The sequence below is a fragment of the Caretta caretta genome, chromosome 2 (genome assembly GCF_965140235.1).
Source record: "Caretta caretta isolate rCarCar2 chromosome 2, rCarCar1.hap1, whole genome shotgun sequence".
In the NCBI taxonomy this organism is placed as follows: Eukaryota; Metazoa; Chordata; order Testudines; family Cheloniidae; genus Caretta; species Caretta caretta.
Window position 1 is genome coordinate 29,962,153 of NC_134207.1, and position 19,670 is coordinate 29,981,822.

Here is a 19,670-nt window from a genome sequence, read left to right on the forward strand (position 1 = left end):
GTGATTGCAGAGCTATTGGCCATTATCTTTGAAAACTCGTGGCGAACCGGGGAAGTCCCGGATGACTGGAAAAAGGCTAATGTAGTGCCAATCTTTAAAAAAGGGAAGAAGGAGGATCCTGGGAACTACAGGCCAGTCAGCCTCACCTCAGTCCCTGGAAAAATCATGGAGCAGGTCCTCAAAGAATCAATCCTGAAGCACTTGCATGAGAGGAAAGTGATCAGGAACAGCCAGCATGGATTCACCAAGGGAAGGTCATGCCTGACTAATCTAATTGCCTTTTATGATGAGATTACTGGTTCTGTGGATGAAGGGAAAGCAGTGGATGTATTGTTTCTTGACTTTAGCAAAGCTTTTGACACGGTCTCCCACAGTATTCTTGTCAGCAAGTTAAGGAAGTATGGGCTGGATGAATGCACTACAAGGTGGGTAGAAAGCTGGCTAGATTGTCGGGCTCAACGGGTAGTGATAAATGGCTCCATATCTAGTTGGCAGCCGGTATCAAGTGGAGTACCCTAAGGGTCGGTCCTGGGGCTGGTTTTGTTCAATATCTTCATAAATGATCTGGAGGATGGTGTGGATTGCACTCTCAGCAAATTTGCGGATGATACTAAACTGGGAGGAGTGGTAGATACGCTGGAGGGGAGGGATAGGATACAGAAAGACCTAGACAAATTGGAGGATTGGGCCAAAAGAAATCTGATGAGGTTCAATAAGGATAAGTGCAGGGTCCTGCACTTAGGACGGAAGAACCCAGTGCACAGCTACAGACTAGGGACCGAATGGCTAGGCAGCAGTTCTGCGGAAAAGGACCTAGGGGTGACAGTGGACGAGAAGCTGGATATGAGTCAGCAGTGTGCCTTTGTTGCCAAGAAGGTCAATGGCATTTTGGGATGTATAAGTAGGGGCATAGCGAGCAGATCGAGGGACGTGATCGTTCCCCTCTATTCGACATTGGTGAGGCCTCATCTGGAGTACTGTGTCCAGTTTTGGGCCCCACACTTCAAGAAGGATGTGGATAAATTGGAGAGAGTCCAGCGAAGGGCAACAAAAATGATTAGGGGTCTGGAACACATGAGTTATGAGGAGAGGCTGAGGGAGCTGGGATTGTTTAGCCTGCAGAAGAGAAGAATGAGGGGGGATTTGATAGCTGCTTTCAACTACCTGAAAGGGGGTTCCAAAGAGGATGGCTCTAGACTGTTCTCAATGGTATCAGATGACAGAACGAGGAGTAATGGTCTCAAGCTGCAGTGGGGGAGGTTTAGATTGGATATTAGGAAAAACTTTTTCACTAAGAGGGTGGTGAAACACTGGAATGCGTTACCTAGGGAGGTGGTAGAATCTCCTTCCTTAGAGGTTTTTAAGGTCAGGCTTGACAAAGCCCTGGCTGGGATGATTTAACTGGGAATTGGTCCTGCTTTGAGCAGGGGGTTGGACTAGATGACCTTCTGGGGTCCCTTCCAACCCTGATATTCTATGATTCTATGACTCGAATCTGAAATCATTGTCCCCCTGATTACTTCTTCTGCCCTCTGAAACAAGAAGTTGTCTCTAATACATTCCAAGAACTTACTGGAAATTTTGTATTTTGCTATGTTACTTTTCCAGCAGATGTCTGGGTAGTTAATGTCCCCCATTACTACCAGATCTTGAGTTTTGGATATTTCTGTTTATTCTAGAAGTACCTTATCCACCTTCTCTTCCAGATTTGGTGTTCTATAGTAGATTGCTGCCATAGCTTTGCTCCTGTTTCTCTCACCCTACCCTTGCATTTTATTTTCACCCAGAGACTTTCAACCGGTTTGCTTCTCACACCTTTCCAAAACTCAAATCTATATGTTCTTCATGTATAATGCAACACCTCCTCCCTTTTTTCCTGCCTGTCCTTCCTGAATTAGCTGTAGCCCTCTATACCAGTATTTGAATCATGAGATTTATCCCACCAAGTCTCTGTGATGCTAATTAAGTCATAATTCAACTTGTGTACTGTGATGTTCAGGTCTTCCTGTTTATTTCCATTTGCTTTGTGTTTTTGTATAGACACCTTAGAAGTTGAGGAGGTTCCCTCACTGTATTCCAGCTTGGTGCTCCTATGACCCTATTGTAATTTACCATTTCTCCTCTCCCCACCCCCACCCACTTCTAGTCCACTGTCTAGGTCACCTCTTTGTACATCCACTTGTGAGCTTTTGTCATCTGCCCCCTTTTAACCTAGTTTAAAGCTCTGCTCAATAGGTTGGCAAGTCAGTATGCAGAGTCATCTCCCCTTCTTGGTCAGGTGGATGCCATCTCTTGGCAACAATCCTCCTTTCCTGAACATGGTTGGTATCCCTGTTGATACTATCGGCACAGCCATGCATTCATTTGCAGGATGCACATGCCCTAGCCCTGAACCTTATGCTCAACAAGGGGGATGGATGAGAATATAACCTGCACCCCGCACTCCTTCACCCTCAGTCCTAGAGCCCTCTAGTCACTGCTGATCTGCTGAGAGCCATACCTGGCAGTATCATGAATGCCCACAAGGATGATTAGCATTGAGTAGTAGACAGAGGGATACATGAGCCTTTGCAATCTTTCTGTAATGTCTCAGATGCGGGCTCCAAGCAGTCATCAGACCTCCCTGGACATCATGTCAGGTCAGAAGATGGATGCCTCTTTCACCCTCAGAAGGGACTCCCTGACAACCACCACGCAATATCTCCTGTTCATGACTCTCCCTGCCTCAGGGGCAGGTATCTCCTCCTCCCCATCCATTAGGGTCCTCTTCTGCTGTTTCCAGGAGAGCATACTGAATCTTGGCCCCAATGGATGGGGGACCTGGGTGCAGGGTGGAGCACTGTGTACAGCCTGAGATGGCCAGCAGCCAGTCTGTTCCTTGCAGAGTTGTGGTTCTCCTTCCCCTGTGGTGTTTCTGTAGTCAATTAGCACCATCCTGGATGTCTCCATGTGCATCCTGTCAATGAAGTCCTGGTGCTCCGGAATATTATGTAGATGAGCCACCTCTTCTTGCAGCTCTCTTACCTGCTTCCTGAGGGAGTCCACCAACAAACACTTCTCACATCAACCTGTTCGCCCTGCTGACCTTTCTTTGGCAGGGACATGCAAGCCAGATTCCCAACAAGTCAAGAAGCCTGTGCAATGCCTGTTTGGCCAGGGTCCCACAAGTGCAATCAGAGGAGAGCTAGTAGTGGTGGTGTTAATGTGCCATGTGTCTCCTATTGTGGGTTCTTAGAGTATCTATAAGTTAAGGAGAAAACAAACAAACAAGCAAGCAAACAAAATAACTTGTACCTCCCTACCTTTCTGTTCAGGGGAACTCAGCTTTGTCTCTCAGCTGCTTTTGTATCACCAGTCACTGCTGTTAGTAATTTTAGAAGGCTTTAGAAATTTTACATTATTTTCTGTGGTACTGTCATGTACAATAAAAAAGTCCCTGTTGTAGTTCACCAAATACATTAATAAAGCAATTGCCGAAGCCAAGTCCTGAATCTATATAGACACTATAACCTGTGGGTACAGAGGCAAGCTGATGTTTGTAATCATTTTTGTAGGGTTTAAAAATAGACCACAGTGATCTTCCACCTTTGTGCAACCAGTGGCCTGTGCTCCCAATGCCATGCTGGAGCCTCCACTTTTATTTGACAAATAAAATTTGCAGATTTTTAAAACGTGCGCAGAATTTTAATTTTTTCTGGTGCAGAATGCCCTCAGAAGTGCAACATGCAGCTTTAAAGCATGGTTGAGGTTCAGAGGCGGGAAACTGTGTAAGAAGTGGGGAGAGGAGTGGAACCCTTTTGTGAAGGTACTTTGGGAAAAAAAGAGGGGAAAACTAGAGCAGTCAGACCAACTAAGTTTTTCAAGAAATCATTCCAAGTTATTCCCAAACTATTTATGAAAACTGTATTTTAACTACAAGAGCTGTGAATGAGCCCAATGCTTGCCTTTGTGGATTGTTCCACTGTGATGTAAAATGTATCGGAGGTGGAATTCCATTATGAGTGTGCTACAAGTTGATGGGTACATAATTAGAAGTGACTGGTCAGGAGTTTGTGGAAGTATGAAAAATGATAAAAGCTGAGCCTAGCTGGAGCCTACTGGCCTTTGCTGATTTTTTGAGCCAAGCACCCAAATTGCATCACCAAAATAGAGAATGAGTCTAGCTGATCTAAGTGTAGCAGCAGCAGCAACAAAACAAAAGCACATCAACAAAACACCTGAACTTTGAAACATCTCAGTGCGTGAACCTAAATCTGACACCTGAATACTGCTGAGTTCAGGCAAATTTTGGCTCCAGTCCCCCAATTCTATTGCTTCTATAGACAACCAATACAGCTCCTCCCAGTCTACCTAAAACAATCTGGACCTCAATGCTTCTCATTGCAACATCAGCACAAAACCCATGGATTTGGCATATCATCACTCCTATGCCATTTTTCTTACCATATTAAAGCCCAGAATTTGCAACAGAAATACACAGAAATGTGGTGTTGAATACTGTTTTACTATTCCATCTAACAGAAACCACTGTTGAAGCCAGCGCTGCTTATTCTGAAAGGTCACTTACTGAGAGTTTGATTATTTGAGGCTGATAAGGGAGTTTTGTGTTAATTAATTTGGAAAAGCGACTAATGTTAATTAATAATTGCAATAAACTTTTCTGAAATATTCTATGTTAGTTAATGAAACCTAGTGACAAGGAATCAGTTGGCTGTTTTTAAAGGTCCTGGGACTAGCAAAGGAAAAAAAAAACCCACTTTGGATATCAAATATAATAAGGCTGAGAACAATGAAAGGGTAATTACTTTTAATTTTCAAACTAAAATAGCCCATGTAAATGGCTTTTAAAAAATTGCAGTGTTTTTTAGAGAATCTTGTACACGTCAATAATGAGAAATAACTGTTCATGGTAACAAGCACTGTACAGAGCAATATTCTTGAGGAAAAAAATATATTATTTTCTAAAATCTATAATGCCTCATCCCCATTAAAATGTGTGCAATGGGTTCCTTTCTAGACTCATTCTAAACCTTAATGTGAGGGTAATCTGCAGCTCTGAATAACAAATGTGGGTGTAGGGGAGAGAGAAGAAATTGCAGTTTAACTGTCCTAGTCAGGTGACCAGTGAAAATACAAACTTCAAAAAATCTGGTTACTAGTCACTTTAATCTTGATAAAGTTGGTAACTATCCTATAAAATTACCTATTCTGAAATTGGCAACCACCATTAACGTCTATAGTAATAGACACACATTTTGTATTCAAAGGAAAGAAAGAAAGAGATTCACAAATGCTTATGTATTATCTGCCACTGATCCTTCAATAGCGAGTGGCGCTGCACATTTATTTGTACCTTCCCAAGGTTCAAACTATAGTTTAGCAGATTTAGATTAAATCTCAGAAAAAAAATTCCTAACTGTAAGAACAGTAGGGCAATGGAACAAAATGCCTAGGGAACTCATGGAATCTCCTTTACTGTAGGTTTTCAAAAAGGTGTCTGGATCACCATTTGTCTTGGATGGTTTAGCCACAACGAATCTTGCATCTTCGCAGAAGGTTAGACTAGATGACACTAACGGTCCCTTCTAACCTTATGGTTCTATGATACTAGGCTTTGATGGTCATTATGAATGGGCCACTAGACCTTTTGGTGACCTCTTTATCTAGAGGTCTGCCCTTAACTTGATGTAAGTTTGTGACTTCCATAAAATCTGGTGCATTTGTCCCCGAGTGGGCCTCATCCAGCTTTTGTTGAAATCTAAGGAAAGATTTATATTAAAGTCTGTATAAGTTAAATTCAGCTCTTGTAGAGGCAAAAAGAAGGGGGGGAAATTGGCTGGCAGGAGCTATAGGAATAGGAATATGTGCATTCCTTCATCTCACCTGACCTTGACCAGAGTATGTGCTCACAGTCTCTCACCACCATCAGATAGAAACTTCAGGATAAGGAATTGTGAGATGTTCACCCTTTTGTTCGCTTTGGGCTGTCATTTCTCTCCTTAAGATTTACAGTAATGTGTGTCACTGCTCACTATGATTCTGAAAATGTAAACTATTTATTTATAAGGAGAATACATTTTTCATAAGGAATTATCAGAAAACAATTGGTGTAATTAGCAATTCATTTTGATATTTATAAAATCACCTTAGCAAATAATTAATCATATTTAATTTCTGAGCACTTTGTGTAAATTTTAGCTAAAATTAGAGATTTGCTGCAGAGGAAATTGTAGAATCACTCATATAGATCATTGTTTAAAAAGATATTATACATTTCTTTGCTCTTTTACATGTCTAGGTTTTACATGTCTATTGTATTAATATGTCCCTTTATTATTCTTAGCCTTATGTGGAGGAGATGTTAGAGGACCTAGTGGAACAATTTTATCCCCTGGTTATCCTGAATTGTACCCAAATTCACTGAATTGTACATGGACTGTGGATGTCACCCATGGAAAAGGTAAGAGATTTAATTGTATTTTTGTTTCAGTCTTGTTTATTTTAGTTTGCTATTTCATGCCCCATATGCAAAACCAGGTTAGCACTGATGAGCTGGGAGATTTGCTATAAACATTATTAATTATGATGATTGAAGATTTATACTGTGGTAGCACTTATATGTCCCAGTCATGGACGAAAGACCCCATTGTGCAAGTCATTATACAAACACGGGACAAAAAGATGGTTCCTGCACCAAGGACCTTACAATCTAAGACAAGAGACAATAGGTGGATATAGACAGATAGTCAAGGTAACACAAGGAAACAATGGGACAATATTTTCAGCATAATAGGAAGTGGCAACAGCACACCATCCATTTAACCATTGTCAAGTTTTATTAGGCATTACAGTAAAGGAAAGTTTAAGGAGGGCTTTGAAGGAGGACAATGAGATGGCTTAGCAGATGTTCATGGGGAGCTACTTCCAACAGGACAGGCAGCATAGGGAAAAGCATAAAGGTACTTGTTTGAAAATTTAACAAGTGGGTGATGAAGGCTGGCATTGTTGGCCAGTTGGTGATGACAACTGGTGTCTAAATAGCATATAAGAGTTGACAGATAGGGTGGGGGATACATGGTGAAGGGCCTGGAAAGTGAAGTCAAGTAGCTTATGTTTGATATGATAAGAGAAAATGGAGCCAATGGAGGAAGGCAAAAAGAGCGGTGACATGGCCACAGCGATGGGCTAGGAAAATTATCTTTGTAGCATTCTGAATGGTTGTCAGAAATGTTATGGTCTGAGTGACAGGGAGGATGGTGGTGATACCCACAGTGATAAAAAATGGAAGCGGTGGTGAGGGCTTGGGGGAAGATTAAAAGCTCTGTTTTAGCCATTCTAATATTTCTGGAGTAGCTAGGTGGATCCCTCTTGTACCACCACTGTAAGCGTTAATGGGGCAGTTGTCCATGATGTGTCATATGGCTTGTACCTCACCACAGTCACAATTTGGTGATTATTTGATTTTCCATTTGTGGAGGAAATATACATACCTTAAATACATTGTCTGTATGCAGATGAGTGAAGTCCACTCCCTGTGGGGAAGGCAGAATCCTGGGACTTGTTTTGTTGGATCTTCAATCAGGTCTTTGTTTGGAGAATCACAAGTGGTCCACAATTCAAGCCAGTGAGGGCTGGTGTCCTTTCCATTGGCATGTAGCATTAACATATGGATCCAGAAAGGTTTCCTGGATATGGGTCTGGAGAGTGGCAGTGAATTCAGATCTTGGTGAATGAGATGACAACCTTCATGTGATCTCCCCTATTATGTGTGAAAGCACAAGGAATGTCATCAAATGGGTGACTGAATGACCTTAAAGGACCTCCCAGTCAGAAAAGCAAGGGCAATAACATTCCATGTCAGGGCTAAACCTTCCTTCCAATAGGTCCATCACTTCCTGGATATGGATATGCAAATTATGCAGCTCAGGTTCAGCCTAACCAACACAAAGTACAATTACACTACGAAAATTAACACTGAGCCTGCAAGCACGCAAAAATTACATTAATAAAACATTAAGTGTGACCTTCAATATAAAGAAATGTATTTTTCACTCCACTTCTCATCTATGCCCCAGACTATTGGTAGTCTTAAATATACCTTAAATATATTTCTCATGGACCACTATTAAGATCCATATGTATCTTAAAAAAAAACCCTAGCAATATTAAATAGTAAAACTTCTAGAAGTAACTGAAAAAACAAGTACATAATTTCCTTTCATAGAAACATGCAAAATGCTTCTTCAGATAATTATTTTATCTGTTCAAACAGCTGTTATGTGATAAGGGGAGGGATCTGTATATGAAAACAAAGCATGTCATCATTTGTATTTTATTTTACTTTATTACAATAACAATATTATTCATATTCTGTTCTCTATGAAATGATACTGTCTATGGAATATCAAATTTATAATTAAACTTATGAACTAATGGAAGATTTTTCATCAGACAACCAGGTTCATAACACTGAGAGAGAAAGCTTGAGTATCATATATCTTCCTATCTTATTTATTTTAAAGTGTTCACTCACATTTCTGAAAACAAAACAAATCCCTGCCCAAAAATCTCTTTTAAACTTTTTCTCCTGAGACATCATAATCTTTCACACAGTGTACATTAAAATGAATAGACCATTTTTCTGCTAAGAACTGAGTTGTGCAACAACAATTGGGATATACTTTGGTGCTTAGAAACGTCATCACAAACTGGGAAAGTGATGCAAACATCCCCTTGATTTAGACTTTGAGTTCTGGGTTTGAAAAAAACTAAAAGTGAAACTTAGCTGAAACTGATGAGTATCCCATGGTTTTGAGATATTGTCATAAATCTCTCCCTGGAATCTATGGCAAAGTAGAGACAGAGTTTGTGCACAAAAAGGCCAGGGGTCTTTCATGGTGTGAGTTAGGAGGAGAGAGAATAAGTAATGTATCCAGAATGGATCTATTGTTTTGTTCATAGATTTTAAAGCCAGAAAAGTCCATTAAGATAATTTAGTCTTACTTTATGCATAACGCAGTTAGGAAACCCCACCCAATAATTTCTGCATCAAGCCTGTGACTTTTGTTTGAGATGTAAGACATCTTAAAAAGACATCCACTCTTGATTTAGAGACTGTACGTAATAGAGAATGCACTACATCTGTAGATCAATTGTTCCAATGATTAATTACCCTTACTGTTTAAAAATTTGCATCTCATTTCTAGTCTGAATTTGTCCAGCTTCAGCCAAAAGATCTTTTTAGTGCCACTGCATTGCATGATAGTCCCTCATCCTCAATGTGTGACTTTGCACATGACTGTATTGAAAGACATATTATTAAAATAAGCCTACCTTACCAAGTGATGCAGATTGTTCTGTATACTGACCCATTCCTATTATTATTTACCATTCAACTTGTTGAGAGAGGGGAGAAATAAATGGTAGTTTATTGTTAAACAGAAAGAGGGGGATCCTGTGATGTGATCCAGGCATGATTATGGTTAATCACCATGCAGCTTTCAGCAAGGATAAAGCAGCTCAAACTCATCACCATGTAGCACCAGAGTCAGGAACATTAAACATCACATTATCATTGGTCAGGCACTCATGATCTAAGGTGCCTCCTGCAGCAACAAGTTGAGCAGCACTATCTGAACAGCCCTCATCTTGAAAAATTTAGTCCAGTTCAGGGAGAGATGTTAACAGAGCAACACGCAGATCTTAATAAGATGCTACTGCGCACTCCAGCTGTAAAGAAATGTTTGTAATAAAGTGATCTTCATATATGCTTAGGAGAAAGAGACAGAGTAAGTACCGGAGGGCTGTTGTAATGTTGCCTATGAAAGTATAAGGAATATTGCCTGTGGCTCTTTGACAATGGAAAATGAGATGTTAGCATCTTCCCTTGCCACCAGCTACATGTCATTAGTTGCCTCTGTCTCTGCTTTCATTACTGCTGTAATGCTTGCTGCATTTTCCTTTTCTCCAAGACTGTAGCTATTACACCTTCTTTCCTTTATTTTAATCTAATCCGTCTCATTCAAATTTAAAAGAAACTATTTGGAAACCTACTTATTTGGGGCTTGTATTCTTTCTTTCTTTCTTTCTTTCTTTCTTTCTTTCTTTCTTTCTTTCTTTTCCACAATCCCCCTTCTTTCCAAAAATCCCCAAATGGACAGAAGACAGAAATGTCCCTACTCCATCCAACAAGACGATAGTACATTAAAGAAGTAAAAGAACAACTGCACCATTAGTGGTGATTTTTGCCATTATTAGCTAAAGATCTATAGGTTTTGGGTTTTTTTTTTCCCTTTGAGACAGTCCTCCATGTTTCTGCAAGAGCCAAGTTTTCTACCCCTCTGATGACAATTAATGCTATTCATCATGTGTTACACATTGCTTGCAATAGTTGTATTGCTGGTGCAAAGCAGTCTTAAAGTTGGTGTAGCTGACAATGGTGATCACCTTAGTGAAGAAGAACCTCCACTACCATAGAGCAGGCTGAGTATAACCTAGGTTCCTACTGCCATCAACCCACTCCCGCTCCCACTCCCAGCACAGGATCTCAACCAATGTATTTTGTGCTATTATAGAATTGGTGAGAAAATGAAATCCACCTGTTGCATTCTACTTAAAGATTTTGGATTTTTTCATCAAAATTCAAACATGTATGACACATTGCTTGGTTTTATATTTATACATGTTATAGTTGTTATTTATTAAACATGTACAATCTCTATTCTTATAACAAACACATTCTAGTTAGAACAAATCCAATGTATAGAACAAATACAAAAATACCATCCAGCAGAAACAAGAATAGATCAAGATATTTACACAATGCTTGGATTCTGGTATTAACCTCCATATTTCCAGTTAATGGATTTTTATGGCTCATGTTAAAACAAAACAAACAAATGAAAGGAAATCAAAGCCAAGAGGGAAAAGAGCTGGAGGAGAGACAAAGAGGAGAGCAGATTGGGATGGAGTGGATGCATTTATCTCCTGTCTTTCATCCAAATCTCCTGCTGGAACATTTAGCCAACCAGGTCTCAGAAACTGTCCCAAACAGAACTCAAATATTTCTAGTGCTAGCCATCTATTGTAAGTGATCCTTTCCTTCACAGCCAGGCCTGCCAGTCCATTATACCAGCCTGTGTACCTAGGGGGCACTTACTTTGAAATGTAGCAAAATATGGTGTCTCACAACAAGACATTACTTGATTTTAAATAGAAGGTAATGTGTGATTCAGTTAATTATCAAAAGCAAATATCCAAATCTGGTAGCTATAAAATAGAAGTTTAAAAAACAAACAAACAAAACAAAAAAAAAAACACCCTAACCAACAGGAAGGAAGGAAGGAAGGAAGGAATAATTAACTAACTAACTAAATTAAATAAATAAAAATAAAAAAACCTAGCAGATCTATTGGTTGTACATTTTAAGTAGGTTGAACATATATATTAGAATATTGGATTACTTTAATTTTCTGAATCAACATTTGCAATGAAATGCACAGATTTAAGCAGTGATATAATTGCATTCATGTTAACGCTGTGATATGTAAATAGATATTTGTTTCTAACAGGAGTGCAGTTCACCTTTCATACCTTTCATTTGGAAGACCATCATGACTACTTACTAATTACAGAGAATGGCAGTTTCACTCAGCCACTAGCACGCCTGACTGGATCAGATCTTCCTTCGGCAATCAACGCCGGTCTCTATGGAAATTTCAGGGCTCAGTTGCGCTTTATTTCAGATTTTTCAATATCATATGAAGGATTTAACATTACTTTCTCTGGTAAGGGGCTGAAATGAGCTATTTGTATAAAGTGAAGAAAATTCAACTTTTTGTGAAAAGAGAGAGGTCCAAAACTGATTTGAATGAATAGTGTTTTGTAAAATAACACAATTGCTTCCTTTGTACCTTAAGAAATTAAATCCTTATATCTCTGTTGAAGCATTTTTAGTACACATTTTAAGAAGTAAAAAAGGCAGTAAACTCTAAAGTATGTTACTGAGGGTGGGAAAAAAATGGAGCAAACCTAATTTCAAGTAGTGATATTCCAGATGAGCCCTTTAGGAAACTGCTTGTGATGTACAGTTTGTTTTATGTGTCTGAGACATTTATGGCTCTTATAAGAATGGTAATGCATGTTGTGTTAGACATCTTACAAATGCTATGAGCATGTATTGGTCTAATTTTCAAACCTCAGCTGAATCACCTATTTACTATATGTGCATTCATTTTGTGTTTGGTTCTAAAGGCTAAATTGAGGGTCACGTGGAAATGTGCGCAAAATAATAGTGTGTATGATAATAATAAGGTGGATAGAGAGTAAACAATTGAAGTTCTTGCCACATAGAAGCTGATTTTTTGTTTGCTTGTTTATTTCCAGAATATAATCTTGAACCTTGTGAGGATCCTGGGATTCCACAATTTGGTAACAGAATAGGATTTAATTTTGGAGTCGGTGATACTCTGACATTCTCTTGTTCATCTGGATACCGTCTAGAAGGAACTTTGGAGATTATCTGTCTTGGTGGTGGCCGACGTGTATGGAGTGCACCTCTGCCAAGGTGTGTGGGTACGTGGTCAGCTGCTTTCATTTGCTTGTACGTGTAGTCATTGTCCATGGAGTTGCAGATATATAGCATAGATATATAGCATATGGTAACACACCTCTTAATTTTCACAGTACTTTTTACGTTTTCCATGTTTTTTTCATTTTATTTCCTTTTTTAAAAATTCTGTAGTTGAACTGGCATACCAACTTCACAGACAATTCTTGGAGACACTTTCTAGGCACTTCCACGTTTAGAAGATAATGGTTCTTTTTTCCATAGTGGTTATTAGGTGCAGAAACAGGAATATAAATTTAGGCCAACATTTTCCAACTTGGATGCCAGACAATAGGCACTTAAATTAATATTTAAGCTTCTAGGTGACATCCGTATGGGGGATGTAGAGTTAATTGTTGTTAGGGTATCTAGAGCTCATGTATCAACATTTTAAACATGCTATATTAATATAAATAAATGAATGAACATCCTGATTTTTAGTTTTACTGGGGATTCTCAATCCCAGTGAAGTTGCATCTGTATTATCTCTAACAATAAAGACATGCATTTAAGTGCCTAATTTTAAGCATCCAGGTAGGAAGATGTTGGCCTCAGCAATTAAGGTGAAATCCTGGCCCCACCGAAGTCAATCGCAAAACTCCCATTGATTTTTGGATACAGGATTTCATCCTTATTTTTATAATCTTGTAGGAAATAAATGAGTAACTTTATTGTTTGAAGAGGGTTGTGTGGGAAAGCATCTCTGTTGAGGGATTTTTATAATATGATTGGTACATAAAGATGAAAGTAGATTTTTTCCCCCTAAATTTGTTGTTGGTATAAAGAATATTAATTGACTAAATTTTGAATTATTCCAGTATTAATACTTGGTGAATCAAAGCCCTTATTCCACAAATATACTGATACTTAACTTCACATAGGTACATTGTCCCAGACTACCCATGTGCATAAAGTTAAGCACATATATAAATGTTTGCTCGATAGGGGACTAAAGAAATGAATTAGTTTAGTAATTGATTTAATGCCGCCACAGGCACTTCACATTTCTCTTTCCCTCTAGCTCATTTCTTCCCTGTGGGGTGAATAGCATTGAGTATGTGTGTGGGGGAATGGGAAGGAAAGATCCTTCTTGTATGACAGGTGGAATTTAAGGTTTTTTGTAGTCATGTCAGTCCCAGGGTATTAATTTAAAGAGACAAGGTGGGAGTGGTAATATCTTTTATTTGATCAGCTTCTATTGCTGAGAGACACAAGCTTTCAAGCTTGCAGAAGAGCTCTGTGTAAGGCCTAAAGCTTGTTTCTCTCACCAACAGAAGTTGGCCCAATAAAATATATTTCCTCACCCACCTTGTTTCTCAGGTGGAATTTAAGGCCTTGTCTACACTACAAAGTTTTGTTGGCAAAAGTTATGACGCTTTAATTAAAATGCTTTAATTAAAACCACTGTTGCATGTCCACACTAGCTCCGTATGTCAGCAGAGCGCATCCACGCCAACGGCTCTTGCAGCCACACGGAGAGTGCACTCTGCTATCCCACTGTGCAACTGGCCACAGTGTGCTTTGGGAAGGGTTGGCAGTGCCTCATGGGGCAGGTACAGCGTCACATGGTGCAGGTTTCTCAATCCCATCATTCCAGGGACATCCTAGTATATTTTCAGTTGCTTTTTTCAACTGAAGTGGCGGGGACGGGGAGAAGAGAGAGGAGAGTGGTGTGTCTAGGGAGAGACAGCAGGCTGACCGACCTATCCTGAGGCAAGGCTCTGCTGGGCACCGCAGTCTCTCCTGAAGCAGCCCACTCTGCCTGCCCGCCTATGGTTCTCCCACAGCCTCCTCAGCTGCCCGGAGTGGCAAACTGATCAGCTCTGTGAGCTCTCTGTGCTGAGGAATGTCAAAGCAGCACAGCAGTCCATTCTCCCCTCCTCCCACTCCCTGCAGCAGCAGTCTGCCTGCTGCTGTGTTCCTAATGCAGGGCAGAACAGGAGAATTCCAGGCTGATGATTTGCTCTTTGTTCCTCAAATGGAGCAGAATGCTCAGCTGTCAGATAGTTCCCAGAGCTCTGAAAGTGGAGGGGCGCATGCCTGCAGGGCAACAGAGATCAAAATAGTGAGCAGAGCTGCTACTGATGGAAGCCAGTTATCTTGACAAAACAAACAGCGGTGTCTTAAAGCTGCAAAGCGTCACTGTGTGCTTTGCCACAAAAAGCTTTATGCCCTCCTGAGGTGGTTTAATTTTGTTGGCAAAAAACAGAGTTTTGCCGCCAAACGTAGCTTTGTAGTGTGTACGCCTCCCCTGTTTTGTTGGCAAAAGGCAGCTTTTGCTGACAAAACTTTGTCGTGTTAGACAAGGCCTAAGACTACCCCAAACCTACCTTGACAGACCTTTAAAGGCAGAATAAATTAGTAGCTATTGCTTAAAGATAGATCAGAAAAAAATCCCTGAAATTTAAATTTCCTGAGGTGGAGAAAAGTGTGAGTGAGAGTGAGAGAGAGAGCGCTACAAATTAGCTGTGAATTATCTTTGAATAAACCTTTGTGTTTTGTGTGGTTTCAGAGTAACAGCCGTGTTAGTCTGTATTCGCAAAAAGAAAAGGAGTACTTGGGGCACCTTAGAGACTAACCAATTTATTTGAGCATAAGCTTTCGTGAGCTGCATCCGATGAAGTGAGCTGTAGCTCACGAAAGCTTATGCTCAAATAAATTGGTTAGTCTCTAAGGTGCCACAAGTACTCCTTTTCTTTTTGTGTTTTGTGTGTTTGTGAAGGAATAGTCCTCCCACACAATATGGGTCTATTTTAATGAATATTTCCTCCCACAGATTGTTCCTCCCATGGATGACATTGTGTTTAAATTGTTTACCTTTGTTGTATTGAAAATAAATTAAAAAAAGATTTTCTGAAAAGTAAATCTTTTGGTTTTCCCCAATGTTTACCACATTCATTCTAATTAGAAACCTAGGTTATGGTTATTGCTGTTGAGATGTTTCACAGCCTCCACAGAATGACTCTCATTATCTTATGTGCCTTAGCCACCCTCAGTTACACCCTCGGTTTTGTATCAGTTACAAATATATATATATTTGTACCTGCCCCATGCTACACCGCTACAGACTAGGGACCGAATGGCTAGGCAGCAGTTCTGCGGAAAAGGACCTAGGGGTGACAGTGGACGAGAAGCTGGATATGAGTCAGCAGTGTGCCCTTGTTGCCAAGAAGGCCAATGGCATTTTGGGATGTATAACTAGGGGCATAGAGAGCAGATCGAGGGACGTGATCGTTCCCCTCTAGTCGACATTGGTGAGGCCTCATCTGGAGTACTGTGTCCAGTTTTGGGCCCCACACTTCAAGAAGGATGTGGATAATTTGGAGAGAGTCCAGCGAAGGGCAACAAAAATGATTAGGGGTCTAGAACACATGAGTTATGAGGAGAGGCTGAGGGAGCTGGGATTGTTTAGCCTGCAGAAGAGAAGAATGAGGGGGGATTTGATAGCTGCTTTCAACTACCTGAAAGGGGGTTCCAAAGAGGATGGCTCTAGACTGTTCTCAATGGTAGCAGATGACAGAACGAGGAGTAATGGTCTCAAGTTGCAGTGGGAGAGGTTTAGATTGGATATTAGGAAAAACTTTTTCACTAAGAGGGTGGTGAAACACTGGAATGCATTACCTAGGGAGGTGGTAGAATCTCCTTCCTTAGAGGTTTTTAAGGTCAGGCTTGACAAAGCCCTGGCTGGGATGATTTAACTGGGAATTGGTCCTGCTTCGAGCAGGGGGTTGGACTGGATGACCTTCAGGGGTCCCTTCCAACCCTGATATTCTATGATTCTATGATATATATATATAATATCTCATGGGCATTCCTCAAGCAGAAGACACTAAATGTATCAAATAGATTATTCCCTGTAAGTGATTCAGTCAGTTCTGATAATTAGTAACACATAAAGGATATTTGTTTTTTTTTAAATGACATTTAATTAGTTTTGCCATAATGATGTACTTCTGAACTTCCCTGTCTACCCACCTTCCTGACACATTGGTATCTGAAAGAAAAGGAGTACTTGTGGCACCTTAGAGACTAACAAATTTATTTGAGCATAAGCTTTCGTGAGCTATAAGCTTATTCTCAAATAAATTTATTAGTCTCTAAGGTGCCACAAGTACTCCTTTTCTTTTTGCGAATACAGACTAACACGGCTGCTACTCTAAAAATTGGTGTCTGACACATTTTATCAAGATGATGTCCCTAGTTCAATAAGAAATTTAAAACCCATTTTTTCCCCCATGTGCTTCATTCTTCTTTTTCTTGCCCAATATTTGGGTTTAGAATTTGCACCTGTTCTGTAACTTCTAGTTCCTCAAACCTAGCCTATTGGAAATAATATTTTATTGTTTTGTGAGAGAAATGGAAATTCATATCAATGCTTGAGAGATGTGTGTGTGTGAGAGAGAGAGATCTACTGAACTTGTGCTATATTGTAAAATATAAGTTATCCAGTGAAAGGGGGGAAAGGCTAAAAATTACACCTGGGAAGTAAGGACTGGAATATTTGCCTTAGTATCATTAATTATATTATCTATCTGTATAATTGGTTCTAATGTGGACAAAAAACTATACAAGTCTCCCATTTTGTTGACACAAATATTTGCATATAATTTAAATTTCCTGTCCTGACACCAAACGGCAACAAGATGTATGAGATTTTGGGTGTGTCTACATGGGAATTGGTGGTAGGAGGGGTTAATCTGAAGCTTTTGATGCACATCAGGTAACTCGCAGAATGCAAGTCACACCAATTCCATGTGCATGGAATGCCTCTTCTATTTTAAATTTACTGTGTGAACACACAACAGTAGTTTTCTGTGAAATAAGGGCAAAGTGTTCTCAGGATGTATCCAGTGGTCCTTTGCTTCGCTGCTGAACAGCATGTATTCTGGGAATTGTGAGAAGCCAGATGAGTTCAATATTTTTTAAAAAATACCATGATTCTGCTATCTCTGCCCCATATTTCCTTTGCGGGCAGGGTTCCGCCATTTTTGAATTGCTGTATTCCAGCATGGATCCAACAATGTTTCACAATGCTGTGGTGACAGATGTGAATATTGTAGTGGTTGTTTGGGCTGTATTATAACAGTAAAAGCTAGACCCTTTCAGCATTGAACTTGTTAGTTGCACCACTGAGCAGGTTATGTGGGAGCAAAACTGTGTTCTATGGCAGTAGCTGCAGCTCCTCCAGCATCAGGAGAGCACTCTGAAGTGTTGACAGCAGGATGAGGAAATGGACAACACCCAGCTGTTGGAGCTAGAGGTCTGGTTCCTGGATGAGTGATGCAGCAAACAGCATCGTTTATGGGCTGAGAAACAAGCATGGATTCCTGGGAGAAGATGATTCTGCAAACCTGGGATGACCAACAATGGCAAGAAAACTTCAGGGTGGGGAGAGGCTACTCTTTTTGAGCTCTGTGTAGAACTGACCTTGGAGCTGCAGTAACAGTATATCAATATGTTGTCCCCCATACATGTTGAAAAGCAGGTCACTACTGCCATCTGACCACCCCAGAACACATCCAGTCTTTGGCCAACCAATTGGCCTGGGGAGAGCAATTTGTGGGGTCATTCTTATGCAGGTCTGCTATGCCACAGATTCTCATGACCCCATGAGTCTCAAACCTGGGTCTGCAAGGTTCCTAGTCAACTGACACCTCTCTGCTCACATCCAACTGCTCAGTACTCACCCATCAAATAGAGAGACCATGACATCTGAAGCAACTTCATGGAAACTTCCCCTGGCCATGGCTGGAGGAACACTGGGACCTCTGGTTGTTCAGGGCTTCCTATTAAACCCAAAGAAAGGCACAGGAAGTTGTCCTCACAACTTGCCTCTGCATGGCTGCTGCTTGGACACCTCACCCAACATTTCAGACTCTAACCAGCCTGATTCCTGGTCACCTGACTAGAGTCTGAACCCCTGTCCAGACTAATTCATTTGGCTTCTGCCTGATTGCAGGTAACCTGAACACAGTCCTCCGGAATTAGGTTGCTTACCATTAGTCCCAGCTGCTGTGTCCCTGCTCTGATATTGGTAAGGTGCTGTCCCACTGGGTCAGAAAACTAGGTACTGCTCAGGCAATTATTGATGGCTTTGCACACATAGGATTCCCAAACTATACTGGGAAATTGATGGAAACCATATGCCTATCATTACCTCTGTTCCCACCTTTCCTCCCCTCCTCCTCCACCCTCCCCCCCCCTGCAACACACACACCAGGGCACCAAATTTTATAAACAGGAAGGGGTATTTCTCCATGGTGCTCCAAGGACTGGTTGACCTCTGTATCAGAATCTTTCATAATTCAATTCTGTTTAGATTAGTGGAGAAAGAGTGGGATCTTCAGTACTTCTGAAAGTTAGTTTCTTTATTCTGTTGTGGGCCTGCCTCTGATCCCTTTGAAAGGTAGATGGTGCTGTTTATGAAATAGGCTGGAAGCAGCAGGAGAAAAACAACAATGTTCCCACCATTATAACTGCATATTGTGTTCTGAACAGTACTTGAGAGCAAGAGAGAAAGTCTTAACAATAGGTGGAAGGCTGATGTTCAGAGACATGCTTGGCAGTTTGAGCAGCCGGCAAGCTGTCCCATAGAAAAATTAGGAAATATTGTTAGGGATGCGTATTGTTCATATTTGAAGTCTCATGTCTGAACATATGCAGCTATTAGTTGGTGGAGAGGGGTATTGGGATAGATACATTTTTGAGCACTGGTATATTGTGTATGGATGGTGCAAATGAAATATTCCTTACATATTTTTTGTGAAACCCTATATAATATCTCAGTGTTGTTTAAATTATTTTCTGAGTTAAATGCAATAATGACTCATAACAAATGGATTGTAAATGGGTTTGATTATGAAATAACAAAAACAACAAAATTTAATTGAACGAGTGGGGAAAAATAATTAAAATAAATTTAACTAAACAATCTACAATAACCAACTATAAGCAAACCTTTAATTAAAGCAACAGTGCAAAAAACCTGAAAGTGCAACAGTATAAACTGTGCAAACAGAGCAAGGCTGGGGGTGAAGGGAACATAAAATCAATGGTGAGTGTA

The 19,670-nt window shown here is 40.3% G+C and overlaps 1 protein-coding gene across 3 annotated transcripts in view; it reads left to right on the forward strand.

Annotated features, from left to right (window-relative positions):
* Nucleotides 1–19,670, forward strand: part of CSMD3 (CUB and Sushi multiple domains 3) — a 1,179,008-nt gene that overhangs the window by 712,745 nt on the left and 446,593 nt on the right. For all 3 annotated transcript variants that reach the window (XM_048841517.2, XM_048841518.2, XM_048841519.2), the window contains 3 exons: nt 6,344–6,460; nt 11,571–11,786; nt 12,385–12,573. In XM_048841517.2, coding sequence (XP_048697474.2) covers nt 6,344–6,460; nt 11,571–11,786; nt 12,385–12,573 — 522 coding nt within the window. The remainder of the gene's footprint in view (nt 1–6,343; nt 6,461–11,570; nt 11,787–12,384; nt 12,574–19,670) is intronic.